Source organism: Mirounga leonina, unplaced genomic scaffold (assembly GCF_011800145.1).
Source record: "Mirounga leonina isolate KUSES-001 unplaced genomic scaffold, KU_Mleo_1.0 Mir_91, whole genome shotgun sequence".
Taxonomy (NCBI): Eukaryota; Metazoa; Chordata; class Mammalia; order Carnivora; family Phocidae; genus Mirounga; species Mirounga leonina.
The window spans coordinates 26,057,310-26,083,065 of NW_023270839.1; the positions used below are offsets into that span (position 1 = coordinate 26,057,310).

Sequence of the window (25,756 nt, forward strand, 5' to 3'; positions counted from 1 at the left end):
CTCAAAACAATCCAGGTACCAACAGGTATATGCTATTATTTTACAAATGACAAAAATAAAGGCCTCACAAGATTATGCAGTACAATCAGATTTCAAACACTGAACTGCCTTTCTTGTAAAAGCAGTGTGGAAGAGATTCTCGGTATAAGGAGATGGCAGACAGCACTGTGCGGAGTTGGCTGGGAAACTGAAAATTGCTGTGTGCCTGCATCCAGAGGTCAAGGAGAGGAAGAAGAGGACTCTGATTGAATACTATGCTCCATGGTATACTTCAAACATACACTCCCTCCCAATTAACCTTGCAGCCCTGTGACCTCTCACATTCCACTGCTTCTAGGTTTCTCTCTGTTTCCTGGTGGAGGCTGTCCTAGAGAACCTCTTCTTCTTGGAGCTTTGGGGCAGTCCTTGCTGAGAATATTCTCCCAAACCACTGTTCAAAACGTACTGCTTTTTTGCACCCTTTCTCATATGGGCCCAGTGCTAGACTGTTGGTTTTTATTTCTATTCTTTTATAATTTGATTATGTATAGCAAAAAATATATAGCATTTTTATGGACTGGGCCAGGATCAGAGTGTTTTCTGTAAAGATGAAAAATAGCTGTATCTTCCTACAGCATCCCTTTCAAAAAGAAAAATAAAATAAGGATCTACCCCAAAAATCACAAGAGCCTAAAAGAAGCTGGAGGACATTTAATTTTACACTGTGAGACACATTCTGGCCATCCAAGGGAAAGTAAGCCACCTGTCACCAAGAGATTGGAAAGAACCCCAGGTAGAAAAGAAAGACACAGGACAAGGAAATCTAAAGAGGTCTCTTCACTGTTTGATATCTCAGGGGTTGCACAGGAAGCTGTGTTTTTCAAAGCTTACATTTGTTGTTTTGAGATGAATGGGGCTTATAAATTGGGTTTCTTTAGTACATATTGGTTTCTGTGCCTCAGACCCCTGAATACACAGGGCAATGAAAATCTGCTGGAGCCAAGACAAAGTGATTTATTCCAGAAATATTTATTGAGCTCCTTTGAGCAAGGCTCTACTGTAGGCAGTGAAGGAAAAACAAGCAAGACAGCAATAGCTCTCGAAGGGTGAACATGCCCACAAATACCTGCACAGCTGGGAAGCAGAGGAGAGGCCTAGAAGCCATGGACACCAGAGAAAAAGAAAGTCAGGTCCAGATGGGTGGTGAAAGGCATCACCACCTGTCTCAAGCAGCTCTGAAGGGAATTCATGCAGCTAGACACACACTGGGGAGTATGGTAGGTTGTTTTGCCAAGCACCTTATCCAAGTCACTTACTGAAAAGAAAGGGAATTTGGTAAAGGTGGTCTGCCACCTAAGATAAAATATGGACTTTTCAAGAGGACATCTCCAGGTGCCCCTCCACTGTCCCTTCTAGCAAAATAGTGGATCACATGTGAAAAGACCAAAAGAAAGGGAGAGGGAGAGGGAGAAGCAGACTCCCCGCTGAGCAGGGCGATCCCAGGACCCTGACATCATGACCTGAGCTGAAGGCAGACGCTTAACCAACTGAGCCACCTAGGTGTCCCAAGAGAGTAGATCTTAAGAGTGCTCATCACGGGCACCTGGGTGGCTCAGTTGGTTAAGTAACTGCCTTCGGCTCAGGTCACGATCCTGGAGTCCCGGGATCGAGTCCTGCATCAGGCTCCCTGCTCGGCAGGGAGTCTGCTTCTCCCTCTGACCCTCCTCCCTCTCATGCTCTCTGTCTCTCATTCTCTCTGTCTCAAATAAATAAATAAAATCTTTAAAAAAAGAGTGCTCATCACAAGAAAATTTTTCTCCCTTTATTCTCTTTTTTCTTTCTTTTTATTGTATCTACACAAGAAGATGGATGTTAGCTGAGCCTATTGTGGTAATCATTTCACAATATATGTAAATCAAACCATCATGCTATATGCCTTAAACTTACACAGTGATATATGTCAACTATTCCCAATAAAACTGGGAAAAAAAATTTTTAATTAAAAAGTGTTTGTTTTGGGGCACCTGGGTGGCTCAGTCGTTAAGCATCTGCCTTCAGCTCAGGTCATGATCCCAGGGTTCTGGGATCGAGCCCCGCATCGGGCTCTCTGCTCAGCGGGAAGCCTGCTTCTCCCTCTCCCTCTCCCCCTGCTTGTGTTCCCTCTCTCGCTGTGTCTCTCTCTGTCAAGTAAATAAATAAAATCTTTAAAAAAAAAAAAGTGTTTGTTTTGTTTCTGATTTTGATTTGCAAAAGTAAAATATTTTAGTCATGAAGGCTAGGATCATTGTCTCTTCCACTCTAATTTCCCCTATTACACTTTGCCTCATGTCATATAGCACTAGGATCCAGATGTCAAGTTGGAAATACATTGGCTTTGTGTTTACTGGAGTATATGTGATTCATGTCATTTCTGTATAGAGTTAAATCACTGGTAGTCTCCCCCAGGCTAGGAATGGTTCTCAGGAATACTACTTCCGTGGGGACTTGCCCAGTGTTATAACATGAAGGTGCAGGGCCCAAGGTCATACAGCAACATGACCATGTGCTATAGACCTAGCACCAGAATTACATGGATCATGGAAGACACAGGTTTGCAATACAGACCCAGAAGTTAGCCTGTGCAGAATTCTTCCAGTCATCACACATGTAAAATTGTATGTGAAAGATTTCATCAACTTAGTTAAAACAGAATTTATCTCCTATTAGAAATTACCAAGTATTGAGTATTTTCCATACTATATATAATAAGCACACCATATATTCTTTTTTCATGGGATTGCATAAAATAAAATTTCTTAGAATTTCTGTGCTTATAGAGCATAAACCCATTTGTAGCTGTACTATGTACAAGTACATCTGTAACAAGTCAGATATGAAGGAAACTTGATAGAGGTTTTCCCAAGGTTAACAATCATAAATTTTTACATGACATTCTGAAGTCATGAAGCTGAAAAACTATTCTAAACTATCATAACTTTAACTATACTAGAGGAAAGATTGAATTATCTTTCTAGTATTTCTATAGAAAATTATGTAGCAGAATAATGGTCATATAAGAAGCAAAAAAAAAAGCAGTGGGATGAAAGTATAGGAAGAAAAGTACTATAAAGGTATGACAGGCAGTGAATTAATGAAGATCTTAGGGGTTTTTTTTTTTCTGGATTTTGTGATGTGTGTGGTATTTTCAGGTTTTCAAAATTGTAATTTATAGGAATTTATTTTCTTACTCTAAATATTCCTCATTACACCTAATTTTGTATTTTGTCTTAGTTTAGGACTCAAAAAAACTGGATCTAGCCCTGACAACCCTCCCCCCTTGTTCATCCAACTCCAGCCAAAGACAGTCTCTTTGTTAATCCCATGAACACAACCAGGCACACACCCATCTCAAAGCCTTTGCACTTGGTATTCCCTCTGCCTAGGATGGTTCTTCCAGAGATCTACATGGCTCCTCTCTCACTTCCTTCAAATCTTTGCTCAAATATATCTTTCTAAATTCAGCCTTCCCGGATTACCCTTTTCAAAACTGCAGCCCCATACCTGCCTCTTAGTGCACATGATTCTCATAAAATTGCAGCCCCTCAAATGTATAGGATAATTTACTCATTCATTGATTTTGTTTACTGGCTTTCTTCTTCTCCCCCTAGAAAAATGTAAGCTCCATACAGGTTTAAGGTTTTTTTACTTCTTAAAATCTGTTTTGCTCACAGCTGTATCTGAAACCTCTGGAACAATGTCTGGCACATAATAGATGTTCAGTAAATACTTGTGAAATGGTTAGATGGATGGATGGATAAACAAGTAAGTAAATGAATGAACTACCAAAGTTCTGATTATCATAAGACAACCAACACTACCACAGTCAAACAAGATCATTCCAGCTAAAATCATTGAAATGTGATGTTTTAATTAGCTTATCGACCTTACAGAAGGTAAATTTACAATTCACAGTAGACAATTTCTGAGTTATTAAGGGTACTTTACAGAAAATACCATTTGGGGACTACTTCATAAGCTTTACGATTTTATTTCACCATTAAAAGAGTCTAGATTTCAAAGTTAAGCCCAGAAATAAAAATTATTATTTCCTTTAAATTAGGAAGTTCTGTTTGAAAAAAATAGCAAGCAACATTACATGAGAACAAGGTCCACCAGGGGACTCTAATTCAAATATTACTTACTAAAACTACTGAAAATAATAACAATCACAGCTACAATTAAGGGCTTGACATATGCCAGATACTGGCTCAAATACTGAATTAAAGAAGGGTTCTAAGATTTGGGTCTATGGAAGAGATATAAAAGCATTTTTAAAAATAAATGACTAAAACTCTTAGGGATAAAATTAAGGATTTTTCTTTTACTAAACCAAGTATGACAATTAGAATATTATACATTTGGAAATGCTAAATAAAGAAATGGAGAACTGGAACAAATGCATTTACAAATATGTTCTAAGTCCAATAAGTATATATGGCATACAATGTTATTCTAAGTATAATTTTATTATTCACTATAATGAGGTAGTTCAAAAATACTTATTTTTGTGTATATGTCATGGCTAATACTTAAACCTATTCTATCAGAGAATACTGATTAATATATTCATTAACCATTATTTTCTTACTCAATTCACTGTTCATTTCTTTATTCCCTATTCATAGATCCTCCTGATATATTGAAATACTCTTATAACTACTATAGAGTAGTAATATTTAATGTATTCTTCTGGTAAACTTATAAAACATTTTTAAAAATGTGTTTTTAAGCTTCCCACTATAATGGTGTAACTTGTGTCAGGATCAGCCCATGTGTTGAGAACTATAAGAGCTAGGTGAAATATACAAAATGTTTGAAAATACATAGAACAAAATCAGACAGAACTTGAAGGGCCAAGAACCAACAGAGAAGAGAAAGGTATTGAGGTAAACCTGATGGTCTGTACATTTCCCCTTAAGGCATTTGCTAATTCCTCAGCTTCCCAGAAGACAATAATTAGAGTTCAGAACCTAGCAGGGAAGAGGAGCCTTGGTAACACTCTAGGTTTCCAGTTGACTTCTAAAGAACTGTATTCTAGGAGTAAGAACTAAAAAATTAGACTAGGCCATATAAATACTGAAACCCAGCCTCATAGTATCTTAGTCCCTGACTGGATCAAGATAATCTGTTCCTTCTCTAACTGCTTGTGACAAGAAAAGTAAATTCTCCTCAACGAAGATAACATTATCCAGATCCCCTACAATTTTTTCATATTCAAGGTCTAGGTTTTTTCATATGCAATTTGTTTAATAATAAATTATCAAGTATGGCAGGAGACAACATCAAACTATTGAAAACCAAGAGAAAAAAATAGAAAATAGAAATTGACCTACAAATTATCTAGATATTGGAACTATCAGACATGGACTTTAAAATAACTGTGATTAACATGTACAGTAGAATTGATGACAAAATTAATAATTTCACTAGAAAACCAAATTACACATAAAAGAAACAAATACAAAGTATAGAATTTAAAAATATAATAATGTAATTAAGCATTCAACATATGAGTTTAACAGCACATTAGACAAAGCAGAAGGGAATAGTTGTAAACTAGTGATTAGAAAATATAAAAAACTGAACATGGAGGGAAGAAAAAAGTTGAAAATTATCAGAAAAAAGTATAAGTACATTAGAGACATGGTAAAAGGTCTGTCATATGTATAAATGGAGTCCACAAGAGAGAACTGAGAGAATAGGGAGTAGTAACAATATCTGAGGATATTCTGACTGAGAATTTTCCAAAATTCCAAAAGAAATCAAGCTGAAAAACTCAGAATCTCTATAAATTCCAAGCTAGATAAGTACAAAAAAAAAACATACCTATGCCCAGAATAATAAAAATGCTGAAAAACAAAAAGAAAAATTTTCAAACAGCCTGAAGACATATCACTTCAACAAAAGAATAACGAGAATGTCAGCTTACTTTTTAAAAGAAAAAGTGGAGGCCTGAATGTGATGGAATGGTACCTTTTTAAAGTGCCAGAAGAAAAGACTACAACTTGAGTTCTATGCTCCATAAAAATATTTATCCAAATATAAATGCAAAATAAGGATTTTTTCCCCTAATAAAAAGTGACTGAACTCACTACCATTAGCTCCACATTTTTTAAAAAAATGAAGTCTTTAGGCAGAAGGAAAATTATTCCAGATAGAATCACAGAAATGCAGAAAAATGAAAAAAAACTGAAATATTGTAGGTAAATCTATACAAATAATGAAAATGTTGACAATAACGCATGTTATTTGTTACTGCTGTCTTGTTAGTATTAAAATATACCAAGAATTAAGTACATGATAACAATGGCACAGACAGTAGTTAAGGAGAGTTAAAATGCTCTAAATTCTTATGTGGCTCACCAAGTAGTAAGAGTACTAAATTAAATAGATATGTTTTAATCTTAAAAATAACCACAAATAGAATATTAAAGGAATAAGTAACAAGCTAATAGATGCTTAGAAATGGAATAGAAATAGTGCTTATACAAAGGAAGGAAACAAAAAAAGAAATGTAGAATAACAAATAGTAAGATAATTGATTTAGTCATAAATATATCAGTAATTATCTTAACCATAAATGAACTAAATACCTCATTTAAAAGCCAAAGTTTGTCAAACTATATTTTTTAAAACCACAATATGCCACATCTTAAATTTAAACACATTAAAGGGTTAAAAGTAAAAAGATAGAAAAAAATATATAACATATAAACATTAATAAAAAGAAATCTGGTAACACTATACTAATCTCAGATAAAGTAGACTTCAATACATAACAATTCCTAGAGATAAATAGAGCCATAGTAATAAAAGATTATTCTTCCAGAAATATATAATTCTAAGTTTGTATACATCTAATAATGTAACCTAAAAATATATAAAGCAAAAACTGACAGAACTAAAGGAGAAATAGACAAATTTAAGAATATCTTGATAAACTAAAATATGGCTGTGATGTAATTTTAATGTGTCAACTTGACTGGGCCATGAGGTGTTCTGGATATTCAGTCAAATGATATTCCCCATGTGTCTGTGAGAGTGCTAATATGAAAAAGACCTTTAAACATCTGATAATCTTTAATGTAGGTGGCAGAATAAATATTCTGTTGTTCCAAACTACAGAACAGAGAGTAAACTTAAGGATGTGAAATTCTAGTTAATGTGTAGGAGAATTTACTGTCCAGAGGATGATCTATCTCCTAAATTACATGCTTGAACATGTTAGAGTAAATATTCAAGGAAATATTCAGCAACACTACAGGAATAGATTGTCGAGTTGGAAGAAATTCTGGACAAGATGATTTTGAAGACCCTCCTAATTTCCAGGTTTTATCATTCTATACAACCTAAGGCTATATTAATAGAATTATTAGATTAAAGAGAGTACCAACTGGAAATAAGGTATAACATTTAGGAAAGATGTCACAACGGACACCACAGATTTAAAAGTTATCTCCACAGAGATGAGTAGAAGCCATGATAGAAGAGGAGCCCTCTGAGGAACACATTATACAGACAAAAGAGTATAGAAGACTGAACCAGGGGAAATTCCACCACTGAGGTCCAGTGAAGGAGACAGGGTCATAGCAGTCTGAGAAGCAAGAATTTCCACAAGAGTCATGAAGACCAAGAAAAAAGAGCATTCAAGAAGAGACTATACACCCCACCCCCAAATCCACAGAGAGGTGATAAAGGATGATGTTGAGCAACAACTCCTTTAGAGAGTCTCCAGTGACTGGTGGTTTTTTAATAGCAACCCAACCTAGCCTATATCCTGAGTAATAAAACACCAGATTGCTCAAAGCCTATGTAATACCTCAATTAGAGCAGCACACAATTTTTGGAAGTGTATGAGAGCCAGAAGACATCTCTCTTCTACACTTTCTATTTATAACTGTGCACAATAACTATGATGGCAAATTTTTAAGTATATAGTGTACTCTCTGTGGAGAAAAAGACTTCTATCTAAGCACAACATAAAAATCTAGAACATAAGTAGGACTAAGAATATCAATGTTGCCTCTTCCTTCCCTCCTAGTTAAAAAGCTGATGAACCAACGATTGGATAACTTATGCCCTACAATACTTAGGATGAGCAACAAAGATATAGTGCCTGGAATAATTCCTATCATCTTTTGGCACAGAATACTGTAAAGTGAAATGGAAGGGACTGGGCATTTCTCCCTCATTTCTAGTGGTACCAAATAAAATTTCCCATGTCCTATTCCCTCTAGACACCAAAAAGTTATGAAAATGTGCAGGAGAACTCATTTGAAAATACTAACCCCAGGGGTGCCTGGGTGGCTCAGTTGGTTAAGTGTCTGCCTTCGGCTCAGGTCATGATCCCAAGGTCCTGGGATCAAACCCAGCATCGGGCTCCCTGTTCAGTAGGGAGTCTGCTTCTCCCTCATCCCCGCCCCCACTCATGCTCTCTCTTGCTATCTCTCGCTCTCTCTCTCTCTAATAAACAAATTTTAAAAATCTTTATTAAAAAAAGAAAGAAAAATACTAACCCCAAAGTTGTAAGAGTTTTTGTAAAACTAGTACTGTCTTAGTATGTCACTGACTGGCCTGTACTGATCATCACTTCATTCTAATGGCCTCATTTTTGGTTAAACTAAGAAAATAGAGGATTTTGAAAAAAATATATCCATTTTTTTCAAACAAATTATTATATTAGAAACCAAGTTCAAACAAAAACTAATACCTTCACAAGTATAACTGCAAAAGTACTTAAAGAACTTTTGGATTTGTTGTTGTTCCATAAGGAATAAACGCAAGCAGAAATAACACTCTTTAAACACATATATTCATACATATACATGTACTTTTATATGCATTGATATGGTGTCTATAAGGGTAGGTTCCATCTTACATATCTTTTTTATCACCAATCCTCTACTGCAGGACCAACCCACTATCTGGTAAGTAATAGAAGCTCACAATGCCTGAGAAGCAGGAATATAAATTCCAACCAAAAAACTACCTCCTTTGTAAGCACAAAAGCTGCATTGCCTAGGGCCCATAATACTTTGAGGGACACAAAAATGTTTAAATTTTTATTTTAAAATTAGAAGAAAAAAATGAATATAATAATGGATTCATAATAATAAACCCAACCTGGATTACATTTGTCTTTATACCCACACAACTGTAAAACGTACTTTTTAATATTTTATGGGGAAGGGGCCAACAGAATGCCAATGATAGACATAACGTGACCTACTCTACACCCCATAAACATACCGAGGGCTTCCCTGTGGAGTGATGCATACTGGCTCCACAACCTCCACATTTTGGAACCAAGAACAGCTTCAGCCAGTTTAAAGAAAACCTCTAATATCTACTTCTTTTCCTTCCCATGTTACCAAACTACATGAAATCTCAAGAATTTTACACAAGAATAATGGTCTTCATATGCCTTAAAATGATTTGTCTTGGGCCTCCCCTAAAGCTACATAGAAAGGGTGAATTACCAAGAACAGAGAACTTTGGAGAAGATGGTGCAGGAGAACCATAGCTCACCTTGTCCCCAGGGATACAAACCAGATAACACCCACATGAGTGTAAATAACCCAGAAACCACCAGAAGTCTGGCAGGACAGACTCTCCACAGCTAAATGTAGAGAAGAGGACACACCAAAGAGGATAGGAAGGGCAGAGATGTGGTCAGAACCTCAAAAGACCTATGCGATTGTTACAGAAGGGGAGGGGCAATATGGGTGCAGGGATTGGAAAGAAACAGACCCTCACAACAGGCACTCTGGGCCCAGAAAATCCCCATAACATTTGGCTTTGAAAACCAGAGGGGCATAATTTCTCAAGTTCTTACAGTCAGCAGGGCTTAACACCTGGAACTCCAAAAATCCACCTGTTCCACTCTGGGAAAGCCTGGAGGGAGGGCAATAGGGAACTGAGTCCCTACCCTAAAAGAGACAGCACAATAAATATCCCCAAGGACACACAGCATAGAAGAAGCAGTTTGAAAAACACCTGGAGTTTACAGCAGGGTGACTTGTTTACTGATTCCAAAGAATGTAATGGAGAAGCCGTGGTCCTTGGGAGACTTCTCAAGGAACAGAGGAGCTGATGGACACCATTTCCCTCCCTCTCCCCTCAGCCTAGACACAGGGATCCCTACAGGAACCAGCACAGCACCAACACTTGCTATCTAGCTTGCTCCGGGTTCCCTCTCAAACCAGACCCAGGTACAACCTTTGCTAATACCAGCGCCCCACCCCCAGTGCTTCTGTGGATCCATCCCCTCCAATGCGCCATTGGCCAGAACCCACCCAAAGTGGTGTCACAAACCTGGCAGTGTGCAAGCAGCCCCAATAGGGGCTGGCAGCACTCCACAGTAATTCCTGCCCTCAGGGAGAGGGGAAGATAACCACACACACCCTTTCAACAATGGCCCAGGATGGGCTGGGGACAGACATGTGGTCTGACTACAGGCCCCACCCACAAACTTTTTGAGGGGACAACACAGGGAAAGTTCCCTGCAGTTTGGTACTATTCCATTTCTGGCAAATGCCTAGTCAACCTAAGCCCAATGCAGCCCCAGACTGGATCACTAACAACACAGGAACCAAACCCTACCCACAACAAGCAAAGAGGGCCATTGCAGATGACCGGACTGAAGGCAAATGTGGCTCAGCCACAACAGCATGGTGTACACAATACACATAGGAAATATCTCTGAAACACCAAGTGAAGAAGGGACATTGCACTGGAGAGCACTAAAGGACTTCTTCATAATGCCACTACTTTCAAGAGCAGAAGATCTTGTTAATCCTCCTAACACATAGAAACAGACCCAGAGAGTTACATAAAATGAGGAGACAGGGGAATATGCCTCAAATGAAACAGGGCAAAATCACAGCAAGAGACCTAAACAAAATGGAAATAAGTAATATGCCTGACAGAGAATTTAAGGTAATGGTGATAAAGATACTCCCATGACCTGAGAAAAGAATGGAGGACTTCTATTAGACCCTCAACAAAAAGAAAAAGAACTTTAAAAAGAACCAATCAGAGATGAAGAACTCAATAACTAAAATTAAAAATATACTAGATGGAACAAAAAAATACACTATATGGAATAAATGGTAGACTAGAAAAAGAACAGATCATCTACCTAGAGGTCAAAGTAATGGAAAACAATCAAGCTGAACGAGAGAGAGAAAAAATAATTTTTAAAAAATGAAAATAGATGTAGGGAACTCAGTCTCCATCAACCATAACAACATTCGCACTATGGGGACCCCAGAAGGAGAAGAGAGAGAGAAAAGGGGGCAGAAAATTAATTTGAAGAGATAATACCTGAAAACTTCCCAAATCTGGGAAGGAAACAAATCCACCTGGATAGAGAGCCCCCAACAAAATCAACCCAAGGAGGCCCACACCAAGACACATAGTCATTAAAATGGCAAAAAGTAGTGACAAAGAAAAAACCTGAAAAGCAACAAGAGAAAAGAAAACAGTTACATACAAAGGAAACGCCATAAGGCTATCAGCTGATTTTTTGGTAGACCATTTGTAGGACAAAAGGGAGTGGCATGATATATTCAAAGTGATGAAAGAAAAAAAAAAAAACTGCAGCTAAGAATTCTATCCAGCAAGACTATTATTCAGAATAGAAGGAGAGATAAAGAATTTCTCAGACAGGGATGCCTGGGTGGTTCAGTTGGTTAAGCATCTGCCTTTGGCTCAGGTCATGATCCCAGGGTCTTGGGATTGAGTCCCACATCAGACTCCTTGATCCACAGGGATCCTGCTTCTCCCTCTGCCTGCCACTCCCCCGCTTGTGCATATGCATGCTCTCTCTCTCTCTCTCTCTGACAAATAAATAAAAAATAAAAGGAGTTTCTCAAACAAAAACTAAAGAAATTTATACCACTAAATCAGCCCTACAAGAAATGTTAAAGGGCACTCACTGAGTAGAAAGGAAAAACCACAAGTATGAGTAAAAGTAGGAAACACAAAAGAAATAAAAATAGGTATATTTTTTAAAATTAGTCAAGAGATCACAAAACGAAGATATAAAATATGACACCATATACCTGAAACGTGGGGGGTTGGGGAGAAGACTAAAGAATGGGTTCAAACTTAAGCAACCATCAACTTATTAGAGACCACTATAGGAGGCATAAGATGTCATATATAACCTAACAGTAACTACAAAAAACTGATAATATATATGCAAAAAATAAGAGAAAGGAATCCCAAGTATATTATTAAAGAAAGCCAGCAAACTGTGAGAGAAGAGAGCAAGAGAAGAAAAAAGAATTACAAAAATCACCATAAAACCAACAAAATGGCAATAAGTACATACATATCAATATTTACTTTGAATGTAAATAGAATAAATGTTCCAATCAAAAGACACAGCATGACAGAATGGATAAAAAAGCAAAACCCATATATATGCCACCTACAAGAAACTCATTTCAGACCTAAAGACACATGCAGATTGAAAGTGAAGAGATGGAAAAGAATTTACCATGCAAATGGAAGTAAAAATAAGGCTGAGGTAGTAAAACTTATATCTGACAATATAGACTTTAAAACAAACTGTAAAAGAGACAAAGAAGGACACTATACAATCATAAATGGAACAATCCAACAAGGTATAAAATTGTAAATACTTATGCACCCAACATGGGAGCACCCAAATACATAAAGCCGCTAATAACAAAGGAATGAATACACAGTAATACAATACTAGGGAACTTTAACATCCCACTTACATCAGTGGACAGATCATCGAAGCAGAAAATCAACAAGGAGGCAGTGGCTTTGAATGACACATTGGACCACATGGATATAACAGATCTATTCAGAACATTACATTCTAAAACAGCAGAATACACATTCTTGTCAAGTGCACATAGAACATTCTCCAGAATAGATCACACACTGGACCACAAATCAAGACTCAACAAATTCAAAATGATTGCAGTCATACTATACATCTTTTCCAACCACAACACTATGAAACTAGAACTCAACCAGACGAAAAAATCTAGAAAGAGAACAAATATATGGAGGCTAAATAACAAGCAACTAAACAATGAATGGGTCAGCCAAGAAATCAAAGAGGAGCTCGGAAAAATACATGGAGACAAATGAAAATGAAAACACAACAGTTCAGGGGTGACTGGGTGGCTCAGTCGGTTAAGCATCTGCCTTTGGCTCAGGTCATGATCTCAGGGTCCCGGGATCAAATCCCACATCAGGCTCCCTGCTCATCAGGGAGTCTGTTTCTCCCTCTCCCTCTGTCTCTGCCCCTCTTCCCCACTCATGCATGCTATTTATTTATTTAATTTATTTGAGAGAGAGAGACTCTTAAACACACACACACACACACACACACACACACACACAAAGGTCCAATATCTCTGGGATGCAGCAAAAGCTGTTCTAAGAGGGAAGTTTATAGCAATACAGGTCTGCTTTAAGAAGCAAGAAAAATCTCAAAAAAACCTAACCTTACTCCTAAAGCAGCTAGAAGTAGAAGGAAGGAAGTAGAAGGAAGGACATAATAAAGATTAAAGAATAAAATAGAAACCAAAAAAAAAAAAAATTGAACAGATCAATGAAACCAAGAGTTGGTTCTTTAAAAAGATCAACAAAATTTGTAAACCTTTAGCCAAATACATAAAAAAAAAAAAGGCTCAAACAAAATCAGAAATGAAAGAGGAGAAATAACAACCAACACCACAGAAATACAAAGGATTATAAGTGAATATTACAAATAATTACAGTCCAACATACCGCACAACTTAGAAGAAATGGATACATTCCTAGAAATGTGTAATCTCCCAAAACTGAAGCAGGAAGAAATAGAAAAGTTGAGCAGAACAATTACCAACAAGGAAATTTAATCCATAATCAAAAAAATCCCAACAAACAAAAGTCCAGGACCAGATGGCTTCACAGATGAAGTCTACCAAACATTTAATTTTTTTTAAGATTTATTTATTTATTTGAGAGAGAGACAGAGAGAGAATGCACAAGCATGGGGAGGGGCAGAGAGAGAGGGAGAGAAACAGACTCCTGCTGAGTGCGGAGCTTGATCCCACAACCCTGAGACCATGACCCAAGCCGAAATCAAGAGTCAGACGTTCAACTAAGTCACCAAGGTGCTCCTACCAAACATTTAAAGAGAAGTTAGTACCTATTATTCTCACACTATTCCATAAAATAGAAGAGGAAAGAAAACTTCCAAATTCATTCTATGAGGCCAGCATTACTCTGATACCAAAACCAGATAAAGACACTACAAAAAAAGAGAGAACTACAGGCCAATATCTCTGATGAACACAGATGCAAAAATCCTCAACAAAATATAGTAAACCAAATCTAACAATACATTAAAAAAATCATTCACCATGATCAAGTGGGACTTATTCCCAGGATGCAAGGGTGATTCAATATTTGCAAATCAATCAACGTAATATATCACATCAGTAAAAGAAATAAAAACCATATGATCATTTCAATAGATGCAGAAAAAGCATTTGACAAAGTACAACATCCACTCATGATAAAAACTTTCAAGTAGATTTAGAGGAACCATACCTCAACATAATAAAGGCCATCTATGAAAAAGCCACAGCTAACATCCATCCTTAATGGGGAAAAACTGAGAGCTTTTGCTTGTTCCTGATCTATAGTCATGAACTATAAACTGTTCATGACAAAAACTGTAGACAACACAAACAAATGAAAAGATATTCTATGTTCATGTATTGGAAGAACAAATATTATTAAAATGTCCTACAAATTTAATGCAATCCCTATCAAAACGCCAAGATCATGAACAAGACAAGGATGTCCATTCTTACCACTTTTATCCAACATAGTACTGCAAGTCCTAGTCACAGCAGTCAGACAACATAAAGAAATAAAAGTCATCCAAATTGGTAAGGAAGAAGTAAAACTTTCACTATTTGCAGATGACATGATACTATATATAGAAAACCCTAAACACACCACCAAAAAACTACTAGAGACGGAGCACCTGGGTGGGTTAGTGGGTTGAGCATCTAACTCTTGATTTCAGCTTGGGTCATGGTCTTGGGGTTGTGGGATTGAGCTCTGATTCGGGCTCCACATTCAGTCAGTTAAGCGGCTACCTTTGGCTCATGTCATGATCCCAGGGTCCTGGGATTGAGCCCCACATCTGGCTCCCTGCTCAGCAGGGAGTCTGCTTCTCCCTCTGCCCACCCCCTTCACCCATTCTCATGCTCACTCGCACTCTCTCTCTCTCTCTCAAATAAATAAAATCTTTAAAAAAAAAAAAAAGCTACTAAAACTGATAAATGAACTCAGTAAAGTCACAGGATACAAAATCAATATACAGAAATCCATTACATTTCACTCCACTAATAATAAAGTAGCAGAAAGAGAAATCAAGAAACAGTCCCATTTATAATTGCACCAAAAATAATAAAATACCTAGGAATAAACTTAACCAAGGAGGTGAAAGACCTGTACTCTGAAAACTATAAAATGTTCATGACAAAAGTTGTAGACAGCACAAACAAATGAAAAGATAATCTATGTTCATGTATTGGAAGAACAAATATTGTTAAAATGTCCTACAAATTTAATGCAATCCCTATCAAAATGCCAAGAACATTTTCCACAGAACTAGAATAATCTTAAAATTTGTACTGAAAGATCCTGAGTATTGCATGGAGCACTAGGTGTTATACACAAACAATGAATCATGGAACACTACATCAAAAACTAATGATGTACTGTACGGTGACTAACATAACATAATAAAAAAAATTATAAAAAAAAGAAAGACCCTGAGTAGCCAAAGCAATCTTGAAAAAGAAGAACAAAACTGGAGGTATCACAACCCCAGATTTCAAGATATACCACAAAGCTATAAAAATCAAAACAGTTTGGTACTGGCACAAAAAATAGATACATAGATCAATGGAACAGAATAGAAAATCCAGAAATAAACCCACAATTATAGGGTCAATTAGTCTTTGACAAAGCAGGAAAGAATATGCAATGGGAAAACGACAGTCTCTTCAACAAGTGGTGTTGGGAAAACTGGATAGCTACAGGCAAAAGAATGAAATTGGACCATTTTCTCACACCATACACAAAAATAAATTCAGAATGGACCAAGTACCTAATTGTAAGACCTGAAACCATAAAAATCCTAGAAGAGAGCACAGGCAGTAATTTCTTACATATTAGCTGTAGTAATATTTTTCTAGCTATGTCTCCTGAGGCAAGGGAAATGAAAGCAAAAATAGTTTAACTATTGGGATTACATCAAAATAAAAGGCTTCCGCAAATGAAAAATCAACAAAACTAAAAAGACAGCCTACTGAATGGGAGAAGATATTTGCAAATGAAATATCCAATAAAGAGTTAGTATCCAAAATATATAAAGAACTTATATAACTCAATGCCAAAAAAACAAATAATCCAATTTAAAAATGGGCAGAAGACATGAACAGACATTTCTCCAAGGGAAGACATACAGAGGGTCAAAAGACACATGGAAAGATAATCATCACTCATCACCAGGGAAATTCAAATCAAAACCACAATGAGCTGTCACCTTACACCCATCATAATGGCTAAAATCAAAAACACAAGAAACAACTATTGTTGGTGAGGATGTAGAGAAAAAGGAACCTTTGTGTAGAGTTGGTAGGAATGTAAACTGGTGCAGCCACTGAAGAAAACAATATGGAGGTTCCTCAAAAAATTAAAAATAGAATTATCATATGATCCACTAATTCCACTACTGGGTATTTAACTAAAGAACACAAAAACACTAATTTGAAGGGGTACATGCAACCCCTGTTTATTGCAGCATTATTACATTGCTAAACTGTGGAAGCAGCACAGTGTCCTTTGGTAGATGACTAGATAAAGAAGTGGTATATATATATAGTGCATGTGTGTGTGTATGTATACATACACACACACACACACACACACACGAGTATTATTCAGCCATAAAAAAGAGTGAAATCCTGCCATTTGCAGTGACACAGACAGAGCCAGAAAGTATAATGCTAAGTAAAATAAATCAGAAAAAGACAAATACATGATGATTTCACTCATATGTGGAATTTAAGAAACAAAATTAAATGAAGAAAAAAAGGAGACAAACCAAAAACAGACTCTTAACTATAGAGAACAAACTGATGGTTACCAGAGGGCAGGGGTGGGTGATGGGTGAAACAGATGAAGGAAATTAAGAGTACACTTATGATGAACATTGAGTAATGTATAGAATTGTTGAGTCACTATATTGTACACCCGAAACTAAAATAACACTGTATGTTAACTATACTGGAATTAAAATTTTAAAAAAACAAACAGAAAATAGACTAATAATGTTTGAAATATCTGAGTCAATTAGCTGGAATTTTTTACATCTTAAAGAATATGAGACATATGAATATGGTGACAATAAATAATAAAGCATATATGAGAGAAACATTATTTCCCCACAACACCACGTTCAGCTTGTTATATTTTCATATATATATCATCTATGGCCCAAGCTTCCTGATGATGTTGTGGAAGTTTATATAAATATAAGTACACTTTTGTTGCAGATATTCAATATCTCATTGAGGTAAAATATCATTTCTTCACGACTTTTCCCCCTGACAACCCCAGGCTGATTAGAAGTTCTCCAGTCTGTGGTCCTCTGGCAAATATACCACTTGTAGTAATGTCTAGCAAACTATTTTTAAGTTATCATTGCTACTGTAAACTTAACAACTGTGTGAGGACACATGTATTTTATTGAACTGTAAAAATCTATTTGAAGTCAAGAAAGGTTGGCACTTCCTAGCATATCATAGGGGCTTAAGATGTTGGTTGACTGCATAGCATATAAACAGGTTATAATAGCTCTCCAGTCTATGACGAAATCTGTAGGAACTGATGTAACCCAAAGACGTATCATTCCCAATCATGATATTGCTGATGATGGTATCAGCTTTCTCTGATAATCTGTGCCAAAGCAGATATAGACCCAGATATGTGGCCAAAACATTTAGCCTCATTACACAGCAATGACTAGTGGTCTATAAAATAAAATAAGGAAGGAAGATCAGAAAGTTGCATTCCTCATAAAAACACTGTCAGTTAATTCATTGCCCATTAAAAATCAAATATTTTTATTCGATTTTTGTGCCAAATCTATTTAGCAGTTGGACTGGACTTTTCCAAAATTCTATATAATGAAAAACTGTTCTAAATATAAAAGAAAATAAAGGGATTAAAAGCCAAACACAATGTCTAAACATCTATTAGATAACGGTACCAAAAAAAAAAAAAAAAAAAAAAAAAAACCCAGCTCTGAGAGATAAGATGTTTTAGGGACAGATGGAGAAATGGAATCTATGTTATTTATCAATGTTTTATTTCTAGGGTATAGTGACAGTATTGTGGTAATATAGGAGACTATCCTTGTTCTTAGAAGATTCTTCCAGGGATGCAAAGATGATTCAATATCCATGAATCAACCAGTGTTAACACACCACATTAACAAAATGAAGGATAAAAATCATATGATCATATCAACAAATGCAGAAAAAGCATTCAACAAAATTTAACATTCATTAAAACTTCAGCAAAGTAGGTATAAAGGGCACGTATCTCAACATAATAAAGGCTATGTATAACACACCCACAGCTAACATCATCCTCAGTGATGAAAAGCTGAAAATGTTTCCTCTAAGATCAGGACAAAGACAAGGATGTCCACTCCTGCCACTTTTATTTAACATAGTACTGGAAGTCCTAGCCGCAGCAAATAAGGACAAGAAATTAAAGCCACCCAAATTGGTAAAGAAGTAAAATTGTCACTATTTGCAGATGACAATGAACAACTGGGACTACACCAAACTAAAAGGCTTTTGCCCAGTGAAGAAAACCATCAACAAAATGAAAAGACAGGGTTGTCTGGGTGGCGCAGTCAATTACGCATCTGACTCTTGGTTTTGGCTCAGGTCGTGATCTCAGGGTCATGAGATCAAGCCCTGAATTGGCTCCACACTCAGTGTAGAGTCTGCTAAAGTTTCTCTCTCCCTCTCCCCCTCACCCCAGCTCACTCTAAAATAAATTTTAAAACCTTAAAAAAAAAAAGACAACCTACTGAATGGGAGAAGATATTTGTAAATGATATATCTGGTAAGGAGTTAATATAAAGAATTCATACAACTCAAGATTTTAAAAATCGGATTAAAAATGGGCAAAGACCTGAAGAGACATTGTTCCAAAGAAGATATACAGATGGCCAACAGACACATGACAAGATGCTCAATATCACCAAGCATCAGGGAAATGCAAATCAAAACCACAGTGATATCACCTCACAACTGTCAGAATAGAATCAAAAAGACAAGAAATAAGAAGTGTTGGTGAAGATATGGAGAAAAGGGAACTCTCATTCACTTGTTTGTGGGAAAGTAAATTGGTACAACCACTATGAAAAACAGTATAGAGGTTTCCCAAAAGATTAAAAATAAAAATACCATACAATCCAGCAATTCCACCTCTGGTTATTTACCCCAAGAAAATAAAAACCCTAATTCAAAAAGATAGATGCACTCCTATGCTTATTGCACTATTATTCATAATAGCCAAGGTGGAAGCAACCTAAGTGTCCACCAATATATGAATGGATAAAGATATGCTACACAAACACACACACACACACACACAGGAATACTATTCAGCCATTAGAAAGAATGAAATCTTGTCATTTGTGACAACATGAGTGGACGTAGAGGGTAATAAGTTCAGTGAAATAAGTCGGACAGAGGACAAATACCATATGATTTTACTTATATGTGGAATATAAAAAACAAATGAATAAACAAAGCAAAATAGAAACAGACTCATAAATACAGAGAACAAACTGGTGGTTGCCAGACAGAATTGGGGGGTGAGGAGATGAGCAAAATAGGTGAAGAGGATTAAAAAGTACAAACTTCCAGTTATAAAAGATGTAACAAGAATATAAAGTATTGCATAGAGAATACAAGTAATAATATAATAACTCTGCATGATGACAGATGGTAATTATACCTGTGATGAGCATTTCATAATGTATATAAGTATCAAATCACTGTTATACAACTGAAACTAATATAATATTATATTTCAACTATGCTTCAATTAAAAATAATTTTTTAAAGGGCACAAGGAAACTTTCTGGAGTGGTAGAAATTTTTGTATCTTGTTTTGGGATGGTAATTAGACAGGTGTATACAACTGTCAAAACTCATCAAACTGAACACTTAAGATTGATGTGGTTTTTTGTATATAAATTATACCTCCACAAAATAAAATGAAGTCAAATTTTAAAAAGTAAAATAAAAATTATGTCATCTTCACTTTATATCATCTGAAGAGCTCAGTACTTACCAAGTGATTTCTTTTTACTGCAGAACATTATTGTAGCTGATTATGTTTCACCAGGTTTCAACAGTTGGCCTACATAGAAAACAAGAAAAGTACACAACATCAGTATTTTTAAAATGCTCACAAACCATAAATTTCCACCTTTTAACTTTCTTCCTAGTCAAATCTAGATGACTAGGAATCATTGGCACAATAATGAATAAGAGATTCCATTTATCAGGTTTAAATCTAACTAGATAAGAATAATTCTACACAGGCGGTGGATGCTTGGCCAGAGTTCGAGGCGTGCGACGATGGGGCTTTCGTGATGAAGGCTCCAGGTTCCTGTGACTGCATAGGAGTCTTTTGGATTATCCTGTTTATCTTTCCCAGTGCGCAAGGAGATTGAAGAAAAGAACAGCAGAAACTGTCTGAACAGAAAAGCGACCACTTTCTGGAAGGTAGGACATGCAGAGAAGTGAATCCAAGGCGATACTTGGGAGGATAGATGGTGGGTGAGGGGGCCTCCGTTGGCCAGTTCTGGCAAGTGATAGAGCAGCAGAGCACAAAATCGGAACATTTAGAAGTCGGCTCCGCTGAGGGACGTCGCTCCAGTGGCTAAGTGGAGGGTGGAACCCTCGTGGGACAGTGTGGACTCAGGACCCTCGGGGTCACAGGAAGACAGAGGGTGCCTGAGTACGGCAGAGCTCCCACGTATCGGAGCAGGGAAGCCAGCTGCAGAAACAGAGCCGAGGAGTGGGCTCTCAGTTCAGGGTTGCCATAAACCATGAGCCGCGGCACAGTGGGGCCACTCCTCCACCAGCAGGGACCCAACAAGCCACAGATCCGGGGAGACTCCCCTTCCTCCCCCGGGAGGAGTGCTGCGGGAGCGCACGGCAGGGATCTGCTGGGTTTGGAGACTCCACACGGAGTCGGGTGCCAGAGACAGAAACACTTGGTAATGGGCCGGGTGAGCACAGAAGGCGGCCAGAGACCGGGGAGACAGAAGTGATAGACTGCTTTTCTCTGGGGGCGCACTGAGCAGCGGGCCCCGAGTTCTCAGCTCCTCCAGGGTAGAGATCGGGAGGCCGCCATTTTCACTCTCGGCCTCCAAAGCTGCACAGAAAGCTTGCAGGGATCAAAAGCTCCCGAGAGCAAACCCGAGCAGATTACTTAGCCCGGACCAGCAAGGGTGGGGAAATTCTGCCTCCAGCAAAGACATTTGGGAACCACGGCAACAGGCCCCTCCCCCAGAAGATCAGCAAGAACAGCCAGCCAAGACCAAGTTTACCGATCAATGAGAACGGCGGAACTCCAGCGCTAGGGGAATACTGCACATAGAATTCATGGATTTTTTCCCATGATTCATTAGTCTTTCAAATTTAATTTTTTTTTAAACTGTCTTTTTTTCTTTTGCTTTTTCCCTTTTTCAGTGAACATCTTATCAATCCCTTTTTAAAAAATCTTTTTTTCCTTCATTTTAAGAGTCATATTCTATCCCTTCATAGTAGTTACCCTTATTTTTGGTATATATGTATCTGTGTGTGTGTGTGTGTGTGTGTATATATATGTATGTTGTTCTCTGTTTAAAATTAAAGATATGTTGGGGCGCCTGGGTGGCTCAGTTGGTTAAGCGACTGCCTTCAGCTCAGGTCATGATCCTGGAGTCCCAGGATCGAGTCCCGCATCGAGCTCCCTGCTCAGCAGGGGGTCTGCTTCTCCCTCTGACCCTCTTCCCGCTCGTGCTCTCTCTCATTCTCTCTCTCTCAAATAAATAAATAAAATCTTTAAAAAAAATAAAAATAAAATAAAATAAAAATAAAATTAAAGATATGTTGATTTCGACTTGGGTAATGTATTTTGACATGTTAGAAGAAACTGAGATAACATATCTTCTAACATATCAAAATATACCCTAAATCTCTAGTGTATGGCTTTGTTCTAGTCTCCTGCCTAATCACATTCTCTCCCTTTTTTTTTTAAATCCTCTTCGTTTTTCAACCAGCTTCTTATCAATTCCTTTTATAAAATCTTTTATAATTTTCACCTTTACAGTCATATGCCATCCCTTCATCGTATTAACCCTTACTTTTGTATATATCTGTTTTTCTTTCTTTAAAATTTTGGGAAGCACTTTCTTCTAACAGACCAAAATATGCCCAAAATCTAGTGTGTGGCACTGATCTATGCACGAGCCTGATCATATTTGATCATATTCTGGGGTTTTTTTGTTTTTGTTTGTTTGTTTTTAACTTTATCTTTTTCTTTTTTTTTTTTTCTTTTTTCTTTCTTTCCCTTTCTTTTCCCCCAGTTTCAGGTCTCTTCTGATTTGTTTAGTGTATAATTTTCTGGGGTCATTGTCACCCTGTTAGCATTTTGCTCTCTCATTCATCTATTCTCCTCTGGACAAAATGACAAGACACAAAAAATCACCTCAAAAAAAAGAACAGAGGCAGTACTGTCTGCCAGGGACCTAATCAATACAGACATTAGTAAGATGTCGGAACTAGAGTTCAGAATGACGATTATAAAGATACTAGCTGGGCTTGAAAAAAGCATGGAAGATATAAGAGAAACGCTTTATGGAAAAAACAAAAGAACTAAAATCTAACCAAGTCGAAATCAAAAAGGCTATTAATGAGGTGCAATCAAAAATGGAGGCTCTAACTGCTAGGATAAATGAGGCAGAAGAGAGACTTAGTGATACAGAAAACCAAATGATGGAAAATAAAGAAGCTGAGAAAAAGAGAGATAAACAACTACTGGATCACGAGGGCAGAATTCAAGAGATTAGTGATACCATAAGACAAAACAGTATTAGACTAATTGGGATCCCAGCAGAAGAAGAAAGAGAGAGGGGGGCAGAAGGTATATTGGAGCAAATTATAGCAGAGAACTTCCCTAATTTGGGGAAGGAAACAGGCATGAAAATCCAGGAGGCACACAGAACCCCTCTCAAAATCAATAAAAATAGGTCAACACCCCGACATCTAATAGTAAAACTTACAAGTCTCAGAGACAAAGAGAAAATCCTGAGAACAGCTTGGGAGAAGAGATCTGTAACCTACAATGGTAGAAACATTAGACTGGCAACAGACCTATCCACAGAGACCTGGCAGGCCAGAAAGGACTGGCAGGATATATTCAGAGCACTAAATGAGAAAAATATGCAGCCAAGAATACTATATCCAGCAAGGCTGTCACTGAAACTAGGAGAGATAAAAAGCTTCCAGGACAAACAAAAACTAAAGGAATTTGCAGACACGAAACCAGCCCCATAAGAAATATTGAAAGGGGTCCTCTAAGCAAAGAGAGAGCCTAAAAGTAACATAGACCAGAAAGGAACACAGACAATATACAGTAACAGTCACCTTACAGGCAATACAATGGCACTAAATTCATACCTTTCAGTAGTTACCCTGAATGTAAATGGGCTAAATGCCCCAATCAAAAGACACAGGCTATCAGATTGGATAAAAAAAACAAGACCCATCGATAGGCTGTCTGCAAGAGACTCATTTTAGACCCAAAGACATCCCCAGATTGAAAGTGAGGGGGTGGAAAACCATTTACCATGCTAATGGACGCCAAAAGAAAGCTGGGGTGGCAATCCTTATATCAGACAAATTAGATTTTAAACCAAAGACTATAATAAGAGATGAGAAAGGACACTATACCATACTTAAAGGGTCTATCCAACAAGAAGATCTAACAATTGTAAATACCTATGCCCCTAACATGGGAGCAGCCAATTATATAAGCCAATTAATAACAAAAGCAAAGAAACACATCGACAACAATACAATAATAGTGGGGGACTTTAACACCCCCCTCACTGAAATGGACAGATCATCTAAGCAAAAGATCAACAAGGAAATAAAGACTTTTTTTTTTAAAGATTTATTTATTTATTTGACAGAGAGAGAGAAAGATAGCGAGATCAGAAACACAACCAGGGGTAGTGGGAGAGGGGGAAGCAGACTTCCCGCAGAGCAGGGAACCCAATGTGGGACTCAATCCCAGGACCCTGAGATCACGACCTGAACTGAAGGCAGACACTTAATGACTGAGCCACCCAGGCGCCCCGGAAATAAAGACTTTAAATGACACACTGGACCAAATGGACCTCACAGATATATTCAGAACATTCCATCCCAAAGCAACAGAATACACATTCTTCTCTACTGCCCATGGAACATTCTCCAGTATAGGTCACATCCTAGGTCACAAATCAGGTCTCAACTGGTACCAAGAGATTGGGATCATTCCCTGCATATTTTCAGACCACAATGCTTTGAAACTACAACTCAATCACAAGAGGAAAGTCAGAAGGAACTCAGATACATGGAGGCTAAAGAGCATCCTACTAAAGAATGAATGGGTCAACCAGGAAATTAAAGAAGAGTTTAAAAAATTCATGAAAACAAATGAAAATGAAACAAATGAAAACAAAACTATTCAAAATCTTTGGGATGCAGCAAGGCAGTCCTAAGAGGAAAGTATATAGCAATACAAGCCTTTCTCAAGAAACAAGAAAGGTCTCAAATACACAATCTAATCCTACACCTAAAGGAGCTGGAGAAAGAACATCAAATAAAACCTAAACCCAGCAGGAGAAGGAAATAATAAAGATCAGAGCAGAAATCAATGAAATAGAAACCAAAAGAACAGAACAGATCAACGAAACTAGGAGCTGGTTCTTTGAAAGAATTAACAAGATTGATAAACCCCTGGCCAGACTTATCAAAAAGAAAAGAGAAAGGACCGAAATAAATAAAATTGTGAATGAAAGAGGAGAGATCACAATCAACACCAAAGAAATACAAACAATTATAAGAACATATTATGAGCAACTCTATGCCAGCAAATTAGATAATCTGAAAGAAATGGAGGTATTCCTAGAGATGTATAAACTACCAAAACTGAACCAGAAAGAAACAGAAAACCTGAACAGACCGATAACAACTAAGGAAATTGAAGCAGTCATCAAAAATCTCCCAACAAGCAAGAGCCCAGGGCCAGATGGCTTCCCAGGGGAATTCTACCAAATATTTAAAGAAGAATTAATACCTATTCTTCTGAAACTGTTCCAAAAAATAGAAATGGAAGGAAAACTTCCAAACTCGTTTTATGAGGCCAGCATTACCTTGATCCCAAACCAGACAAAGACCCCAACAAAAAGGAGAATTCCAGACCAATATCCCTGATGAACATGGATGCAAAAATTCTCACCAAAATACTAGACAATAGGATCCAACAGTACATTAAAAAGATTATTCACCACGACCAAGTGGGATTTATCCCTGGGCTGCAAGTTTGGTTCAAC

The 25,756-nt window shown here is 37.3% G+C and overlaps 1 protein-coding gene across 1 annotated transcript in view; it reads right to left on the reverse strand.

The window, feature by feature from the left end:
- ATP8B4 (ATPase phospholipid transporting 8B4 (putative)) overlaps positions 1 to 25,756 on the reverse strand; it is a 265,650-nt gene that overhangs the window by 225,627 nt on the left and 14,267 nt on the right. Inside the window, exon 2 of the mRNA XM_034994445.1 lies at positions 20,455 to 20,523. Within this exon, the coding sequence (XP_034850336.1) occupies positions 20,455 to 20,482 (28 nt within the window). The 5' untranslated portion in view covers positions 20,483 to 20,523. The remainder of the gene's footprint in view (positions 1 to 20,454; positions 20,524 to 25,756) is intronic.